The sequence below is a fragment of the Pararge aegeria genome, chromosome 4 (genome assembly GCF_905163445.1).
Source record: "Pararge aegeria chromosome 4, ilParAegt1.1, whole genome shotgun sequence".
Lineage (NCBI taxonomy): Eukaryota > Metazoa > Arthropoda > Insecta > Lepidoptera > Nymphalidae > Pararge > Pararge aegeria.
Window position 1 is genome coordinate 16,442,548 of NC_053183.1, and position 20,175 is coordinate 16,462,722.

General features: G+C 33.9%; 1 protein-coding gene across 1 annotated transcript; it reads right to left on the reverse strand.

The window, feature by feature from the left end:
• Window positions 1-5,768: 5,768 nt before the first annotated feature.
• Window positions 5,769-20,096, reverse strand: LOC120637549 (gustatory receptor for sugar taste 64f-like). The gene is made up of 5 exons (XM_039909374.1): window positions 20,092-20,096; window positions 9,500-9,565; window positions 9,286-9,433; window positions 8,081-8,170; window positions 5,769-5,825 (listed from the first exon to the last, which is right to left on the reverse strand). The coding sequence occupies exons 1-5, from the start codon at window positions 20,094-20,096 to the stop codon at window positions 5,769-5,771; spliced, it is 366 nt and encodes a 121-aa protein (XP_039765308.1).
• Window positions 20,097-20,175: the final 79 nt, after the last annotated feature.

Here is a 20,175-nt window from a genome sequence, read left to right on the forward strand (position 1 = left end):
TACATTAAACGAGAGGTGGAGTTTTATTGAGCGGCGAAGTTACGTAGAAGCCATCTTTTACACTCTTCGTCACTCACTAAGGGTCAAGCCTATGCTTAAAACGAGGGTATAGTAAAATACCTACGTGCCGCATTATTATCAATTTTTATTTTCAGCAAGACAATGCTCTAAAGCAAGAAGAATATCAGGTAAAAAGAAAAAAAAATATGTTGGCTGGAATGTTTGAAAGAGAATATGCATGTTAATGGATGGATATAATGGAGTGTTTGTCATCGTTTGTGTATGTATATGTGTATATATAGTAAGTTAATGGCTGATATAAGTGAATGGAACAAAAATACATGTTTTCTGGGGTCAATACAACTAAAGTTACTTGTGGAAGATAACTGATTATAAGTAAGTGATAAAATATTCGGGAAGGGAAAATAATCGATGGGTTAACGGTCTAGTACTGAATGAACGAATGAATGCATAAACTTTTATTGTACACCACAATCAGTACAGAAAGTAGTAAAACTATCACAATTTGGTGGCGTACATAGCAATCCCTTCCAGCCAGCATTTTAAGTGTGTGAATTAAAAGATGTATCGCTTAGCGCGTTTTTTATGGACTGGATTTTGAAAATCTTCAAATTCTGATTTCGTTCAAACTTTGTAGATATATCGAAAACAGATGATAATACTAGACTAATTTGATAAGATTATTCCATTTTTCAATTTGCAAAATAAGATTTTTGTTAATTTATTATGTAATTTTCAGCTATAGTCGATAAAGCAGGAATTACGTTCACTTTAATTTCCAACCGTTATCGTTAGCCCTTATCGTTAGCCGATAATATTAATGAATTTGATGGTGAATAGTTAACCGATTAATTTTGCTATATTAAAAAAAGAAGTTTAAGGAAAACTACAAATCGCGCTTTTATAAATAAACTACACTAAAAAGTAAAAATTAGTTCAGTTTTTTATGCAAAGCGTGTTTTTTAGTTTTTTCGGACTATTAGTTTATTTAAAGTTGGACTTGACTTCGGTTGGCAGTTGCGTTAACGTTAACGCTTTCTTATTATCAATGGCTTTCTGTCACATAACATAAAGCTCATGTTCCAATGTATTAATTGCAGATGTGTCGGTGTTGAGTTGATATGATAGGTATGCGAAGACAATAATTAGAACATAAATATTTCGAAGTTAAACCTTTTATTTAAACTCCTACGTGAAATTACCAAAGTTGCTTCAATTTAAATAATTCGTGTTCCAAATTATTCATAAAGTTAAATTCGTTGAACTTAACTGAAGTGTTAATCAGACGTATTACAATTAATTAAACTTTGCTTTTTCGATTAAATTTTACGTTTATACAAGTAAAAGAGATTCTCGCCAGAATTCATACGGTTTATGTTTATTTATAAAAAGAACTAAAGAGTAGATATAAATGCGATGGTATTCAATATTGAGAATATGAGTACTTACTCGTATTAGTAAAAAGTTTAATTTTATCTTAACTTCTAACTTTGTTAATTTAGTTTGGTCCAGTAATAGTGGACAGTAGAGCACTTGACATTATTAAGAATTTGCCCATTTACTCTGTGTGCCTCGAATACCTTGGACCCCATTCAAAAACAACTGACAATAAATTTTTCTGGTTTAAGAAATGTATTGTTCCATAAAGGAATTTCCGCTTAAATGGAACTTACAGGCTAATTTACAAAAAGAGGCAATTAATTTAAATTATTAAATTAATTGCTCAGATTCTAACTACTTGAGTCAATCAATCTGTATCGAAGCAGAGAGTTGGGTTATGGTGGTGATTCAATCTACCTTTGAGAAAGATGAAACCTGAATTTCATCACACTTAACGTAACGTAAGTAACGTGAATCTTATTAAATAGCTTACAGGCTCTTTATCGATGATATACAAAAGGAGTGTTTTAAGTTTACATTACCGTACTTATTATTTCAATAAAAATATTTAATTCATTCATTCAGAAACGATGATAATAAATAAATGTTTTCTGAAATATATATTTATAATCTATTCAATTTTGGCATTTTACATTTATGCTTTTATTTTTTTGTATTTTTTTATTTTATGTGAGTTTGTTGAATACATTTATATTTTATACATGTACTATAAAATATAAATGAATTCAACATTTATATTTTATACTACAAGTATAAAATTATATTACTTGTAGTATAAATACGAATGAAACGATTGAAGACAATTTTTTTAAAGATGATATGAGTAGATACACGAAAGCAAAATAGACACTATTTTTCATCATGCGAAGTGTTAGGTTCATAGTGTCCTGTACCTTTTTATCATAAAAGATCCAACGTCATTATGTTCTAAATCCATACTAAAATATCTCAAAACATATATTCGATGTAGGTACTACATTAAGTACGAAAAAAAATTTACTGCTAAATTCAACAAACAGAACCTTTCGCTACGCAAAGTACTTTGATACAAAATGCCAAATTCTCCTGCGGATGAACGCCGCACGCGTCCTTTGGTAGCGCAGCGGAGCCAGTAACGAAATGCAGCATGGGCCAAGACGACACCGCACAAAGGCGACCGTATCTAAGCGAATGGATTTCAATTTGTGTTTATTTTACTTGCGTGATGTTTGGTCCATTAACGTACTAATCACTTAACAAATGGATGGTCCCTTCTACTTACAGTGGCCACTATAATTTGTCTTGAGGGCATTGACCGTTTGTAATGTATCTGAGCCAGACACGCCATAAATTCTCCATCTGCATTGGATATATCGTTTACGGTTAAGTACGTAGTAATAACTGATCTTGATAATGCGTCTTGTATATTTATTGCTACAAGAACCTTAAAGGCAAGGAACTTTTACATACTTTACATAGATGTTTCTTTTGGTGTGAGTTTTGACGACCGCTTATGAACATACTCGTATATATATTATACTTTTCAACTTTTTACGTCAAAACAAAAAACACCGCTGCACGTGGCAGGAACCGTTAGTGTAAGACTAAGATAATGTATGGTGTGATTTTGGGGTAGGATTGTCCTAAAAAATATTTTTGTGTAGCTAAAAAAGTGCACATGGAGACTATTTTAACAATGCATGTTTTAGAGTATTAAGTATTCTTATCAAAATAAATACTCTCATCAATTCCGGTATTTAAATATTTACGATAAACTTTGCCCTTTACAGTAAGTAATTACGACAAATAGTGTAAAAGTTATGGACAGTGATTATCTATGTATATAAAAATCTTATGTTGGTTTGTGTACGCTTCAAAAACTCAAAAAGTTCTGCACTGATCGAGCTGAAATTTTAGCATGATATATAATCTGCATCAAGGATTGTTTTTATCTTTTTTTTGTATCAGTCACATATCCGCGACCGCGAAACTACATTTTTTTTCAACGACCGATGTACCAGTGACCGCGCCATCTGCCGAAACCGAGAATAACACTCGCTGACATATGTAATGTAATCTCGGTTTTGTTTCTCATTTCTCAACCAATCCATAAAAATGTGCCACAGCGAAGCGTGGCAGGGTAATTGTAATACATATATGTAGAACGGCCCGGTAACATCGAATTTTGAGGCGCGCAAGGTGGCAAGGCATGGTAAGATGCGAAAAAAAACACACATTAATCACCAGAAATCAGATTCTACGCAAAGAGTCATAGACATCCGCTAGATGAAAATAAAAGTTTTCATTTACACACTAGTTATGTAACAGAGTAAAATAAATCTCTCGACATTTATTATCTACTAGCTGACCCGCGCAACTTCGTCTGTATTAAATCGGTTATTATCGGATCATCTTTTTAGCATTTCTATACCCATCGTAAAGTCTAAACTATAGGTCCAATTTGAATCATTTAAAGAGGAATTTGCAGGTACATAATCAATTATAACTATAAAACTATTTATTTGGATAAGGATCTGATATCAACTTCACCATCTTAAGATTGTACCCGTGTTTTGATTGATAAATAATAACAAAAAGCGGTTATTGTGTCTTAACAGTTAGACATTTAGCCTCCCGGACGTTTTTTGTAGGTAATAATGATTACTTTATCCATGTCAATCCATCCATACATACACCCGTCCACTCATACATCCATACTCACAAACTTTCGCATTTATAATGTAAGTAGGATGGTACGCATGCATTCGATCGTTGTCCCAGATGCCTTGCGACTCGCTGTTATCTATGATGAATTATGTCCTTTATCTTCGACAATATTTACCAGATCTTCATTAAAATTTCACAATACATGCTTGATCGTATACACTTTCAAATAAAAAATGAATTATTAAAATCGGTTTAAATTTAACGGAGCTATAAAGTAAAAATGATAACAATTTTCATCTCATTTCCAGGGAGAAGCTTATTGTTTATCGGGATAAAAATTAGCCTATATGTTTACCCGGAATATCAGCTACCAAATATATCAAATTTTATGTAAATCCGTTCAGTAGTTTTCACGTGATGCCCGGAAAGACAGACAGACAGACAAAAATTAAATAAAAATCTTTTTTGGACTCAGTATCGATTATAAAGCATCCACCGGTCAAAATTTTCAAAAAATATTAAATGTACAGAAATCTTCAGTTACAGTTTTTTTATTAGTAAAGATATCTGACTGTTTCGGAAACGCAGAACATTGATTGGAATATTATCAAATCCGCTTATTACTTGTTCGATTAAAATAAGGTTACTAAAAGTTTTTCAATTAAATTAATGTCAAAGTGATCGTTTTAGGTTTACGAACGATAACGAAGGCTTTTCAAATTTTTGCGCCTATATTTGGATGACCATTGATTTTATATGCGGTATTTCGGAAACTTGAGAATAAACGTGAATTACACATGAAGTATTCATTACAGCATGTAAGGAATAATTCATGTACTTTGGTAGGTTGCCTTGTAGAGGTCGCTTTTAAGCGATAAGGCCGCCTATTGTACCTTTTTTTTAATTTTGTATTTTTTTTAATGTTGTAATGCTTTGTACTTATTTGGTGTACAATAAATCGTATTTGTTAGAACAACACGGTATTACAGAGCCTAAGCAAAGATCTTGGAATACTTAAAACTATTAAAAAGCGGAAGTCAGAGTATTTTAGTCATAATATGGGAAAAAATAAAAATGACCTCCTTCAAGTCAGGGAAAAATAGCCACATAACATTTATGCTGAAAAATTTACGCCAATGGTTCGGGAAAAGTATCCGATCGTTGTCCCGTGCAGCTGCGTCCAAAATCTATATATCCATAATGGTTGCCAACCTCTGATAGGATACGGCAATGCAAGAAGAAGTCATAACATTTTAAGGAGAAATTTGATAAGAAACTCCATTTATTTTCGGAGGCACATTACATGATACGGATCTTCTTTCAGAGTGAGAAGGGGATTTGTAGACTTCACTGGCCCTTGAGAATATTATGGAGTAATATCCGGCATGCAGGTTTCACAGGTAAAACAAGTGATATTTAAGTCCTCAACTTAAAAAATATATATAAAATTGAAAAATTAAAAATTTTAATTTTCATGAAAGTCGGGTAAAATTAAATGTCGGAGCCAAATAATGTTGTAAATTTACCATTTTATCATAATTATAATTGTCTCTCAGTCTGTCGCTACAAATCTAAATGATGTAAATATGTGCTGAGATATAAGCGTGTACCTAAACGGTAAAAAAAAACGAATTACACATATTTGATAATTTGTATATTTGTATTAAATTTGAGTTACATTAAACTTTACTTTATAGTTATTAAACTTTCCCGAACTGCAATAAAACAAGTTCGTAAGTCACAATAGTTCCAACAACCTGCAAACAAAAGTATTTTTTACCAACGAAAACAAAAATATAACTTAATCTACAAAAATATGTTTTGTTTATGTTGTTTTGCATAAGAATACCATGAGATTTCCGGGGCTTAATACTATAGCATAGAGTAATATTAGTTTCATATTTTTGACGCTCTTGTTTTATATAATCCTTATTGAGACAGCCAGTTGGCGCAGTGGCCTGCTTTCTGCGACAAGGGCCGTGGGTGCGATTCTCACGACGGAAAAATGTTTGTGTTATGAACGTGAATGTTTTTCAGTGTCTGGTTGTTTATTTCTATATTATTAGTATTTATGTGAACTATATTCGTTAAAAAATATTCATCAGCTTTCTTATTACCAATAACACAAGCTTCATTTACTTTAGAGCTAGATGGCGACGTTTGTATTGTCGTAGTATATTTATATTTATTTTAAATACGTGGAGGTATGGAGGAAAACAGTCATTTGTTAATTGCACAGCTTAAAGCGAAGATAGTAAGCCCTCTTTGCTGATGAACAAAGCCTGAATATCAGAATATATTCATCATCATCATCATCACATCAAACCATTACCGACCCACTACAGAGCACAGGTCTCCTCCCACAAATAAGGAGGGGTTAAGGCCGTAGTCTACTACGCTGGGCCAGTGCGGATTGATGGACTCCACACACCTTTGAAAACATTATGTAGAACTCTCAGGCATGCAAGTGATATTTTTAATTACAGAAACGCACATAACGAGGTGCGTGCTGGGATTCAAACTCGGACCACCGAAAGTGAAGTCGAGCTCCTACCCCCAATGCGCTACCCCCGCTTCTTAGCACATATTTATATAGTCAAAACTTCAAACTTATTCCCCAGGCCAAGGACATTTGACATATAAAAAGTAAGCTGCCCAGTCTAAATTCAAATCAAAGAATATTAAATTCAAAATTATAACTACACGTCAATAATGCTAAACTACGTACTCTTTAATCTATTCTAGCCGGGGGATACCTTTGATCAATTGACGCTCAATTGGTAAATTCTGAATTGTAACTTCCCAGTTCACTGCAGAGGTATCAAGTAGCAAACGTTGCATTTTAGATCTACTTCTAAAGTTACATTGTACTTTAAATCATACAAAAGATTTATATTCTCTTTTATTCAGAGCATGACGCAATTTTTGCTCACCAACACAGAAGCGCGTCAACAGAGCTGTTCAAATCCAATTTGAATAGTAAACAAAAAAAACTTTAGCTAGCAGCATTTATATTAATAACACAGTGTAAGAATAAATACAGTTGTTCTAAACATTTTAAATCTATCTTAAGTTGGTCCCTCATGATTCTTGATCGCTCGAGTTTCTTTTTTTTTACAGTAATAATTGACGCACCGAGTGTATATATAAATACGAAAGTGTGTATATCATATCATCACAGAGTAAGGATAATCGTACAGAGGGCTAACGAAATAGTCTGGCTATAACAATCTTACGGTAAGTGCAGGGTGTTGCCAGGTGAATAAAATACCCTTATTACCGGTTAAATACGAAAGTGTGTAGGTATATCAGTTTGTTTGGTACTACCATAAAACTGTTCTTGATGAATTTGAAACAGCCATAGCTTAAATAAAAGTTTTCCATGTCTGCATTCAATAAGAAAACAGACGTGAACAACTTGACAGGCAAATAAGTTAATAAAAAGAAAGCGACGTTGCATGTTCGCGCATCACAGTTGCCGGGCATGCAACGTCGCAAAGCGAAAACGTAACGAGGTCATTCATCAGTAGATTTTACGTCTCACATTTTTCTCATACTGGGCGCCTTTATATGAAAATCGATTTTTAGGAGTAAACTCCAATTATTATATATATTATATATATTTTCTTAATTTTTCTGTGTGATATAGTGACACGTATCGATAAAGATTATATTTATATATATATTAAATATTCATCAGTCATCTTGGTACCCATAACACAAGCTACGCTTACTTTGGGGCTAGATGGCGCTGTGTGTATTGTCCTAATATATTTATTTATATAATACTTATATACATACAAACACCCAGACACTAAAAACATTCATGTTCATCATATAAACATTAAGTTAATAATAATAACATTAATAGTAACATTCATTCTTCCAGTTGTGGGAATCGAAACCACGGCCTTGGACTCAGAAAGCAGGGTTGCCCACTGCGCCAGACGGTCGTCAAAATAATATATAAATACACTCTTTCGGTTAAACTCAAATAAATAAACAAACTTACGGATAAAATGAGTTCTTTAGTTACATAGAAGAAATTGAGACCAGTCAGGGCCACGGTATTGCCGCGTATTTGTTCAATGAACCTTTGAACCTGTGAAAGGAAAATACAACTTAAGGGGCTCGAAAGTAAATAGAAACCGTATATGAGAATCTTTAGTGGGTGGGTGGCAAATGAATTGAACCGAAGTGTTTACATGTCATTACTATTTTTTTGTGAATGTCATGGTTATCGATGTACATATAAGTGAATGTGTAGAATATTGCACAAATTTATTACTGTATATGGTATATATGTATATTTTAAGTGTGCTTAATAAATAAATAAACCGAAAAATAAGACGGGAAGCTTTATTCAGTTTCGTGCATTAAGAAAAAACGTAAGTTGGCATATAAAACTAAACAAATATTTGCACAAAAAGATAGCCTTATTCATTTTTCAAATTCTTTAAGTATTTCTTGCAAGGAGTTTTGAAAGATGAGTATAAAATAGTTAACTTATCAAAAACTAGTAAATACAGTATGTAAATATTGTATAGTTACAATTTTAGGAGACTTAATAATTACAAATGCCAATTCGCAATTCTTAAAATTCCAGGAACGTAAACCAAAACAAAAGAAGCTTGACTTCGAAATGCACTAACTTAAAACGGCTTCTTCTTAGTAGCAGTATTATTTAATATTGTTGATGTTTTATTTCAGCTTTAGAATTTTTTCTTTCACCCCTAAAAACTTTGCTAGCTTTAGTTTCAAGTTAACGAACGTATATTACCGAGGTGCCTGAAGTAAAACTTTCACATTCTAATTCTGAAACTTTTAATTCAAGTAGGCCTATCTACATGAATTAAGAGTTTAAGAATTTCAAATTCGAAAGTTTTACCTGTCTACACCAAGAACAGTTAAAACGTCCCGCGCACATTTCCCTTCCGACCAGCGTAATCCTCACAACATTTTCCCATTTTCCTCATTTTATTGTAAACGTTTAGAATATTAGAGGTACAATAATTGCTGTCAACTGCTAAATGGCGTGAAGTGAGTAACCGCCTGTTCGAAAAACAGTCGTAAAATTAAGTGGGTTAGATGCCTTTATTTTCGTCTCTTAATCCCAATCAAAATTATTCTTTATGTCTTGCCTGGATGTTTCTTCTTCTTTTGGATTTTATTTATTTTTTACTAGTTTTTGCAAGATAATATTATTTCCTTGCTTACCTCATCACAATATGTTGGTGATGGTACACTGTACAGTGTTGGAGCCGCAACCAAAGATTCTGAGTTGACTTTTGCAGAAAAGAGAGCGACTGCGAATGATCTGAGCATTATAAGTATGACGGCATATACCGCGTAAGCTCTGATTTTTCTGAAAATGAATATGACGTTATTCTTACATCAAATTATTTTCGTTCATTGAATGTTAAATACTAACCCGTTAGGTGTTACGCCCATTCCTTCTTTGTAGGAATTGTTGCAAAGATTATTTTCAATGCCATTTCTGCAAATAAAATCATTTCAGGCCACGTTTGGTTGTTACAACCTATTCAAATAATGAAGTTTTGAGTTTAATTGGACAAATATTCTGGATTGGAGACCTTGGACCGGTAAAGACAGAACCGCAGTATGAAACGATTTGCAGTCCGTTAAATTCAAATTCAAATTCATTTATTTCAAGTAGGCCTACTTTATAAGCACTTTTGAAACGTCAAGTATGCATGTTTGTGTGACTCTACCACCGGTTCGAAAAGCAGATTCTACCGAGAAGAGCCGGCAAGAAACTCAGTAGTTGCTCTTTTCCAACATCAACATTTACAATCATTTTGCTATCTTGCGGGAGATGAGAGCGAGGCTGGCTGCTTCCATTCTACCTTGTCATTGAGGAATTCATCAAATGTATAGTAACCTCGCTGTACTAGATGCGTTTTTACACATTTTTTAAATGTATGCATTGGTAGGTCAAGAATTTCCTTAGGAATCATGTTGTAATGTTGTAAAAGCGTATACTCAACCCCACAAAGGAGTTCTGCACCTTTCGCAGACGATATGCAGATATCACTAATTTATGACCGTTTCTGGTAAGTCGATTGTTAATTTCTGCTTTTGATTTATAAAGAGTAATATTTTGCCTCACAAAGACTATATTATTATAAATGTATTGCGAAGCTACTGTAAGAATACCTATTTGTTTAAATTTTTCACGAAGCGATTCGCGTGATTCAAGTTTATATATTGATCGTACGGCTCTTTTCTGTAGTATAAATATACTTTCAATATCTGCAGCTTTTCCCCACAGCAAGATCCCATAGGACATAATACTGTGAAAGTATGCGAAATAAACAAGCCTAGCTGTTTCAACATCGGTAAGCTGTCTAATTTTCCTGATTGCATATGCAGCTGAGCTGAGTTTACTCGCTAGGCTTTCTATATGGGTACCCCACTGTAGCTTACAATCTAAGGTCACTCCTAGAAAAACAGTGGAGTTTTCTATTTCAAGTGTTTCTCCATTTATTATGATGTTTTTATCAATTTTTTTTACGTTAGGCAAAACAAATTCCAAACACTTGGTTTTTTTTTGCATTTAAAAGTAAGTTATTAACAGTAAACCAGTCTGACACATGTGACAAAGCACGGTTTACGTCGTCAAAATTATCTTTGTTTCTATCAGTCTTAAAAATGAGAGATGTATCATCTGCGAACAGTACAATCTCACAAGTGCCCCTGACATGGTGTGGCAGATCATTTATATACACCAGAAACAATAAGGGACCCAAAATTGAGCCTTGTGGGACACCCATTAAGGCAGATGATCCCTTAGACTTTATGTCTTTTACGCATACCCTTTGAACTCTATCACTTAGATAAGAGGCAATTAAATTGAGTGCAACGTTTTTGATGCCATAGTGGCTTAGTTTTAATAACAACGTTTTGTGTTCAACGCAATCGAATGCTTTGGACAGATCACAGAAAACACCAATGGCATTCTGCGAACGTTCCCAGGCATCGTAATTATGCTTTATGAGTCTTGCGCCTGCATCCGTTGTACTACGACCTTTAGTGAAGCCGTACTGCTCCGGATGAAGTAAGTTATTTACATTAAAATGATTTAAAAGTTGATAAAGTATAATTTTTTCAAAGACCTTACTAAGAGTTGGCAAGATTGAAATAGGCCTGTAATTGTTAAGGTCATTTTTATGACCGGATTTAAAAAGGGGTATTAATTTACTACATTTCATTAGGTTCGGAAAAATACCCATATCAACACATTCATTAAAAATTACAGCTAGAGAAGGGGCAATAACGTCAATAATGTTAGAAATGACCATCACCGACATACCCCACAGATCACCGGTTTTTTTCAACTTTAATAACCTGAAATTCTTTACAATATCTATTGCAGATATATGTTTAAAATTAAATAAAACATTGCACTCTTTAACATTATCTCTCAATATACGCTGAGCTGCTATTGGTGAAGAGCTTAGAGAATCTGTTAACAAAATGGGAACATTCTGAAAGAAGTTTTCGAAAGTATTAGCAACCTCCCTGTCAGACGTCACTTTATTGTTATCAACAATAAGTTCAAAATCCACATCACGAGATTTAGTTTTTCCTGACTCGTAATTAACTATTTTCCAGGTTGTTTGTATTTTGTTATCAGATTTCATTATATTATACTATTTAATGTGTAGCGATTTCGCATTAGTGCAAACATTCTTAAATATTTTAGAGTATTTTTTTACGTGTTCTACGAAAGTTGGAGTATGATTAAATTGTTTTTCATCATACAGCTCATACAACTTCTCCCTACTTTTATATATACCTACAGTAGCCCAGTCACTAAATTTTAATTTATTACTGACATTGATGTGCTTAAAGTTGAATACTCTATTAAATTCGTTGTTTATAGTATTAAATAGTGCACTATAAAGACTGTCCGGATGAAAATGTTCGCACGCAATACCAGGGATTTTCGCAGTAATTTCACGTTTGAATCGCATTAATTTAGTCTTAGTTATTGGCCTACACTTTATAATTTGTCTGCTTTTATTGATAGTATTTAAAACAGTAATAAGTTGACCACAATGATCTGACCTTAAATTATTAATTATTCTTTTATCTAAAATGTCACAATTGAAAAAAATATTATCTAAACAGGATGCTGAAGTTGCAGTTACTCTAGTAGGTTCACTAAAAGTGTGACACAAATTAAAACATTTAAATAAGTTAAGCAATCTAGCAGTTGTTGCATTTTCTAGTAAAATGTCGACATTGAAATCGCCACATACAATTACTTTTTTAGTAGAAAGACACAAACGCTTTAGTACATCCTCCATGACATTCTCGAAATCGCTAAAATCACCTGAAGGGGGTCGGTACACACTCACTATTATAAATCGCTCCAGCTCCACACAAGACAGTTCTGCAATGCGTTCAACAGAAAGACCAACTATGTCTTTTCGTTCTTTACAAATTATATTATTACGTACAAAAATTAAAGATCCACCGTGAATGGCAGTCCTTCTGAAGAACGCACTTGACAATATAAAGTTATTGATGTTTACTGCTACTTGTGTACCAGTGAGCCAGTGCTCAGTTATACACAGAATATGTACATTGAGTTTCTCCACAAACAGCTCTATTTCTAATTCTTTGCCGGTGAAGCTCTGTATATTTTGGTGTACAATGTTCATATGGCAGAGCTCCTCCGTTGTCTTATTAACTAGTTTAAATCATTATAAAATTTCTTAATAGTACTAGCGCAAGTACTAGGGTCAGTAATAGAAATAGAAGTACTTGAAGTACAATTTGTAAAAGTGTCAATAGACTTTGTTACAACAGTTGTAACAGTATCATTTAAATTATAAGCTAGTAAAAACGCTATCTGCTGCTTACACTTTTTAGGCAGATACAATTTGTCTCTTGTGATGACGATGTGACGTGATGTATTACAAATGATGACGTGAATTTATTAATGTCAAAATAAAAAATTGCGTCGCTATGACGGTATGTCAAATTATAGATTAATAAGTTTAATTTATAAATATGTTCATTTTGTTTTGAGTTTAGTGTGCCACAATAAGGAAAGGCACACATTACAAACTAACATTTAGTTTCGTTATTTAAAAGCAGTAATTTTTCAATGCATCTTATAATCTGATGCTTTTTGACATTTAAACTGTCCCCTAACAATAAGACAACATTTGTATGCCTATCTAGATTTTTTTCATTTAGGCTATTAATGACACAATCAAAACTAGCCCCCGGTGAACATATATTTGTCACTGAGTGGTTTAGGTAACAATTCATTATAGGACCTAAACCTCTACCTATTTTGTCAGATATTATTATACTTTGTTTTTTAGGTTTAGCAGATAAAGTAGAATTTAAGGATACAGGAACATGTGTTGCATTTCCAGACCTCTCTGGGCTGGGTTAGAATAATGAACTCAAGAAGGTGGGTAGGTGGAAAAGACTAGATGAAAAGCGAAGGACCGTTTGTGTCGGACCGCTTTATAAAAGTCCTACGACCATCATAATATGTTGGTGGTAATAACTTCAGCTTCCCATGCAGGAGGACCGAGTTCAAACTCCGTCATGCACCTCTTCTCGGAGTTACGTGCGTTTCACTTGCTTAAGTTTAACGGTGACAGAAAACATCGCAAGAAACCTGCATGTGAAGTCAGCCTTGGCTAGCGTGGTGGACTGTGGGCAATACCTTAATTTAGTTGGCCTGTAATGGGTTGATAATGATACTGATGATATTTTATACTCTTTTCTAAATCGCATGTTTAATTAGAATCAAATGAATTGTTAACGTAGCAGAATATGGCAAAGTTATTGTAATCTTATTACTTAGTATTTACAATATTATCAAACAATACTTACGCTAAAATAAAGTAAAGTTGCAATATCAGAAAAAAAAGATTGCTCGCGAATGATATCAACAGAATAGTGTTGATAGCGTCGTCGAAGCAACGGACCAATCGTGAGATGCAATTGAAGTCTTCCCGTAGTTTCCTCCAATAGCTTGGCGGTAAGTACTGAAAAATGCTCACGTATGTCACGTATGCACTCGTATGTGTGCGAATTTGAAAAATTGCTAATGTATGTACTATGTATATATTGTCATAAAAATAATCAGCTTAAGAGCGCGACATTACTGAAATCCAGTTTCATAACTTTGCGAACTAAAACGGTACCTCAAATTATATGAGACCGCTCCAAATGCAAATTTAAGTTGCCTAAACGCAATAAAGCGTAACAAAAATAATCAGTAAATACATATACAGGTAGTATTTGTTAATTAATCCCAAAATGTTAATACACAAAACTTTTTTTTTAGTAAGAAAATTTTACTGCATAGTAATTTCGTTTAAGGAAACTTTGTTACATTTTCCTATCGAGAAAATTTTATTTAATTTTAACAGCTGATATCCAATTATTAGAAATATAGATAACAAGTAATTTTTTGGGCATGCTAAGCCCTTTGACCTATGGTGAGCTCTAGTAATAGCGGTGAAGCTTGGTCATTACGCTTCCCTCTACTATGACCGAGGTGGCTTATGCTCTGCAGTCAGGCATTCAAAGGCTGGGATTGATATTTATATGTACTTACTTGTCCTTCCCGAGATAAGATAACTTTATTTATCTGTACCAGAATAGATGAAAGGTACAAGCTTATACAAATAACAAATATATGTATATAACTCCAACCCAGCGTAATTGTTAGGTTCTGGATCTGTTGAAAAATCAAACTCATAATGAAAAATTTACGCTACGAGTATAGGTGTTAATAAGGATTCTGTTTGTATCTTGTTTATATTATGAAATTTATTGTCTTACAATAACGTATCGTAATCGTGTGTAACAACATAACGTGATGGTATTTTACGTGTATGTACCTAATACCTAAGAATCAAGTGATCATATGTGAAATCTAGTGAATTCGGTTACCATTCTGGAGAACGATTGAAAGTGTGTTCTGATCCTTGTATTGAAGACAAGATTCATGTATTAAAACAGTACGTGCCCTTATTCTAAATCGTCGAAATAGCACGTATCAATATTAAGAATTAATAATTCTCAATATCAATTTATTCAGCACAATACATAATGTTACATTTATAACACAATATTTAAAATAAATCTAATTATATAATGTAACGGATGTAAACCCAGTTTGGACGCAGCCATTTTTTTTTTCTTTGAATGGCTGCGCCAAACTGGCTCTCGGGCCAAATCCTCCTCGCTCTTACTTTTATTAATTGGTTTAATGTGGGCCGTTCCTCATCTTCAGAATAAGTTTGCTTTCCAAAAGACTCAAAGGCTTCAACGCGTACTGTCATCTCTTGGGCCTTTCGAGATATTGCCTTCTTATCCAGTATTTGTATGCGAGAAAGCAGTACATCTACGGTTTCAAGCTTATACTGATTAAGTTACTTTTAGTGTTGGGACCGGTAGACCGATGTCTTATCTGATTATCGCATTTTCTTTGTGACTGGGTGTTGTCATGTTCGTCTTCATCAGTGCCTTTGTGTTTACTTGATGTTAATGGCGACTGAAGGAACTCACTGAATACTGGAAGCCCATTTAAAAGGCTTCCTATCAGTTGTGTGATACTTAGCTTTGTCTATTTTACGGGGCTTTCATTAACAGAAAGGGGCCTAGCAAAGAGGATTCTAAGCTTCTTCACACCGGGGTATACCGGACGTTTTATGAACACTCAACTCCGACCCACTCTAGATCTTCTACCTACCATTAAATAAATTCCAAAACCCGTTGAATAAGGTATACCCAGGTCGAAGATCCAGTAAAAATTCGCCAGTATTAATGGTTCGATGATATTGGTATCATCTGTGATGCACTCCTTGACGATTGTCCATTTTACTTTTCCAGCAAGCACGAGTTCCACTGAAAATTAAATAAAAATTGAGTACTTATATTAAAACTTGCTCTTACCCGCGACTTTTTCCGCGGTTATAGTGAGCCAGCAGTTCTTTTAGGACAAAGTTTTTCCGATGCCCTCTCTAGGATGGTAGGTATCTCTAGGAAGCAATCCACATGTCTGTTAATTTTCATTAAATTTGAATGGTTAAACCGAACATAAAATTCAAAAATTCAAAATTCAAAATTCATTTATTTCAAGTAGGCCTAATACGAGTATAAGTACTTTTGAAAAGTCAAGTCTGTCTGTGTGTAGTGACTCTACCACCGGTTCGGAAGGCAGATTTTACCGAGAAGAAGCCGACAAGAAACTCAGCAGTTGCTCTTTTCCAATATCAACAATTTACATTTTACATTTTAAAATTCATTTTTCTATCTTGTGAGAGATGAAAGTGGAGCCGGATGCTTCCAAGCAACCTTGTCATTAAGAAATTCATCAATTGTATAATTACCTCGCTGTAATAAATGTATTTTAACACATTTATTAAAGTTATGCATTGGTCCAAATTTACCTTAGGCAACAAACAGACACACTTTCGCATTTATAATAATAGAATAGAGCTACATAGATAAATTTTAATTATTTGGAAAACGTCTTCATTGATTTAACTGTGCGAGTACATTAATGGCGAGTACATTACTTAATTCTGGTTTGTCAATGATAAAGAAGAAGTGACAGAGACTCTAAAAACCCTTATACAATGTTCAATAATCTTAGCAGAATTTCTCATTAGGTAGGCATACAAATGTACATAAGCAAGACGAAGATTATGCTAACGCGTATGTTCCGCTCCACCTTGCTATCGTTAAAAGCTTCAAATTGTCGAGGAGTATATATATCTAGTTTACATAATTCGGTTAGGTAAGTCCTATTTCGAGGAGCTTAGATTACGCGAATCCCTCGTGTGGAATTTAAAGAAGTACAACAACTTCGCAATAGATTTTTGTAATACAATCTTTGAACGAAAACAATTATTAATATCTATGTATCGTGTAAGGAAATTAAGTAAGATTGAGTTAATGCTTGTATAAAATTAAAAAATCTTTAGAACGGTGGAAATTATCGCAACGAAACACTTACCAAATGCAAGACTGAGTACAAGGAAAACGGCAAAATTGCATTTGAATTCAATATAGGGGTCAATATAATCCCTGAGCTCCGCAGCCTCAAGTTGCTTCATCAGATAATTCCATTTCGTGGATAACCAAATAAAGAAAATGGTCGATAAGAACGTAGTAAAATAGAATGCGAAGTATCCTGAAATGAATTTAGAAGACAGTCAGTAGTATGAGATGTAATTGGTATAAATGACAGGTTTGCTAACTAACAAAGTCACATCAGGTTTTTTAATACAATAGTACGTAAATATCAACGAAGCAAAAACCAAACTCATGGTAATATCGAAAACTGAGCACCCTTTCCATCTGAAGCTGAATGATAAGAATATTGAGATTGTAAAGAAACTGAAGTACCAAGGCCATTATTTTACGTCGGATCTGGATCATTTACATGAAATAAAGAGTCGAATCAGACAAACCAAAGTAATGTTTCTCAAAATGTCCAATACACTCTTGCAGGCTAAAATTAAAAATTGATTTAAGATGTCGATTTATTAAATGCTATGTAAGGTGGGACGAGAACTGATGTCCACCTTTACTTTCAAAGAGGAGAACAGTTTTCTTTTCCAAGACTTGTACTAGAAGGTAAAGTGTTGAAAAGAGATCTCCAGGACGACAGAGACGCAAAGGCTTGGACGATATAAGGAGGTGGATTGGACTTTGTTACCGAGATCTAAAGAAAGTGGCACTTAATATCGGCTTTTCGATTGTTGACCGCCAAACTTCAATTTAAAGAAGATGGCACCTGATGATAATGATGATAACGTAAAGAGGAGCTGTCGACTTCACAACGCCAAATTAAAAGCAGCCAACTTATCCGTTGTGTGTTGTCATTCTTTATACACCTTCGCAAGGTATGCTAATTTCACACCGAACAATTGCTAAGTTATTTTTGATGCTAGAGAGCGCATTGTAAGAGCCTAATAAGAAACGACACTACCTTCATGGTACTTACCAATTTTAGTGACGGTAACAGTTGATGACACCAAACTTCTGAAACTCATTACAACCGCAAACAATTGTATAACACACATGTATATGCAATACGCATATCTCCACGAAAAAAAAGGCCATCTGAATAGAAAAAAATATATATATCACAACGTACACTGGAACATTATACGCGATTTGTTCTACTGGAAAAACAGAGACAAGTATTTTTGTTTTTTTTTTTAAGAAATTTTTCGTCCAAGATACTCAAACTAATGCGCTTGTTATTTATTTCTACACTTACACGGGCTGATCGTGATTGGTTGGCTATATAGGATCAGTAGTGTGTCTGTCATAGTCTATTTTCTCCAAATCTATTAGACGAAAGAAATTAAAACTTGCTTCTTGATATAAAGCATAATGCTTTGGTGACCCCAACATTAACGTTATAAATATTAGAATTCTTATTTCGAGTGGTAAATCTAAAATATCAAAGCAAAAGAATTGTTATGTTTTGTATCTTAGTAACATACCCAAAAAAGTATAAATAAATGTATCGAACTGACACTCACTAGAATGCGGTTTATAACTTATTTAAAAACTCAAAAGTGTTATATATTAAGGTTTGCACCTACCTTCTTTTTTGTATATTCTTTTCCTTTAATGGAAACAGCCCGAGCATATGAGCAAAGAGTAGTAAATATTTCATTGATGCATCAAAAGCTTCTTTCTGAGTTTTATAATGATCTTTTTTGTAAGTTACGCATCGAATAATTTGAGTTACTGAAAAAAACGAAAGCAATTAAATTGTGGCATTAATATTAGTTTTTAATATGTGCTTAAGAGGATATAAAAATTGGAGCCGAATTTTAGTAATCTCATAAAAGTTGATAAGCGAAGAATTTTACGGTTTATTACAAGGTTTACATAGGTTTCATCTTCAGCCGGGCTAGCAAGGGCGGGAGAAAAAGATTATATCCCCCGATTATATCTCCATCAAGGGATATACTTAACCAGCCCACCTGCTAAATCACTGGAACATGGAATAGGAGAAGTTTACCCCCGTTTAGCAATACACATATATTATTTCAATATTTTTTCCACGTGTGCGCCATTGCTCTGAGAGTTGATAAAGCTGTGGGAGAAGATAAATTTATATCCTTTCCCGGGGGATATAATTGTCTCCTGCCCATGCTAGCCGTGTAGCAGTTGGTAGACGCCCGGGAGGTAAACAACGTATTCCCTGGGCGTCTTACAAAGCCAACATGACATGATAGCAAGAGGGACATGTCGTTGTGTTTTGTAGTTTGGGTATACCCCTTAAGAAGGTAGAGTCACTACACACAGACAGACTTGACGTTTCAAAAGTGCTTATATTAGGCCTACTTGAAATAAATGAATTTTGAATTTGAATTTTTGAATTTTGAGGGGGGCGTCCGTCCCAAGGGGTGGAGGACCAATACAGCTTTCCCACCAAAATAAAAATAAAAAATATTTTAGTGTTCATCTTCAGCAAGTATTTAACATTGTTATATATACTTACATTTTTGAATACTATCGTAAAATTTCCGAGCTTTACTATTTCTGTAACTGGAAAATAAACAATGGTTATTATTATTATTCATAATGTACCAGCAGCTTTGTAATAAAGACAATAGCAGCAGCTGCGGAATACGTAGATATTGTACACAGAGGTAAACTTTTAAGAGAGATGTATGTGTAGGAAGCTAAATAAACTTTTACCGTATTATGCAAAAAAAAAATGTAAAGAAACGTTTATTAAACATGCCTTGATGATGATGGAAGATTATAATAAAATAAACAAGTTGACACCAATATTGTAGTAAATTTCAAAGAACACAAGCTAGTCAAAAAAACCCCTTCATTTAGGCAACTAGAGAACAAAGATTTTTTAATTTTATTTTTTTATTCCACTACAAGTTAGCCCTTGACTGCAATCTCACCTAGTGATAAGTGATGACGCAGTCTAAGATGGTAGCGGGCTAACCTGTTAGGAAGTATGTTACTTACCCCATATTGGTTTCTACGCGACATCGCACCGGACAACTAACTGAGCTGCACGTCTTTGCCAACACGGTGGTAACTAGCCACGAC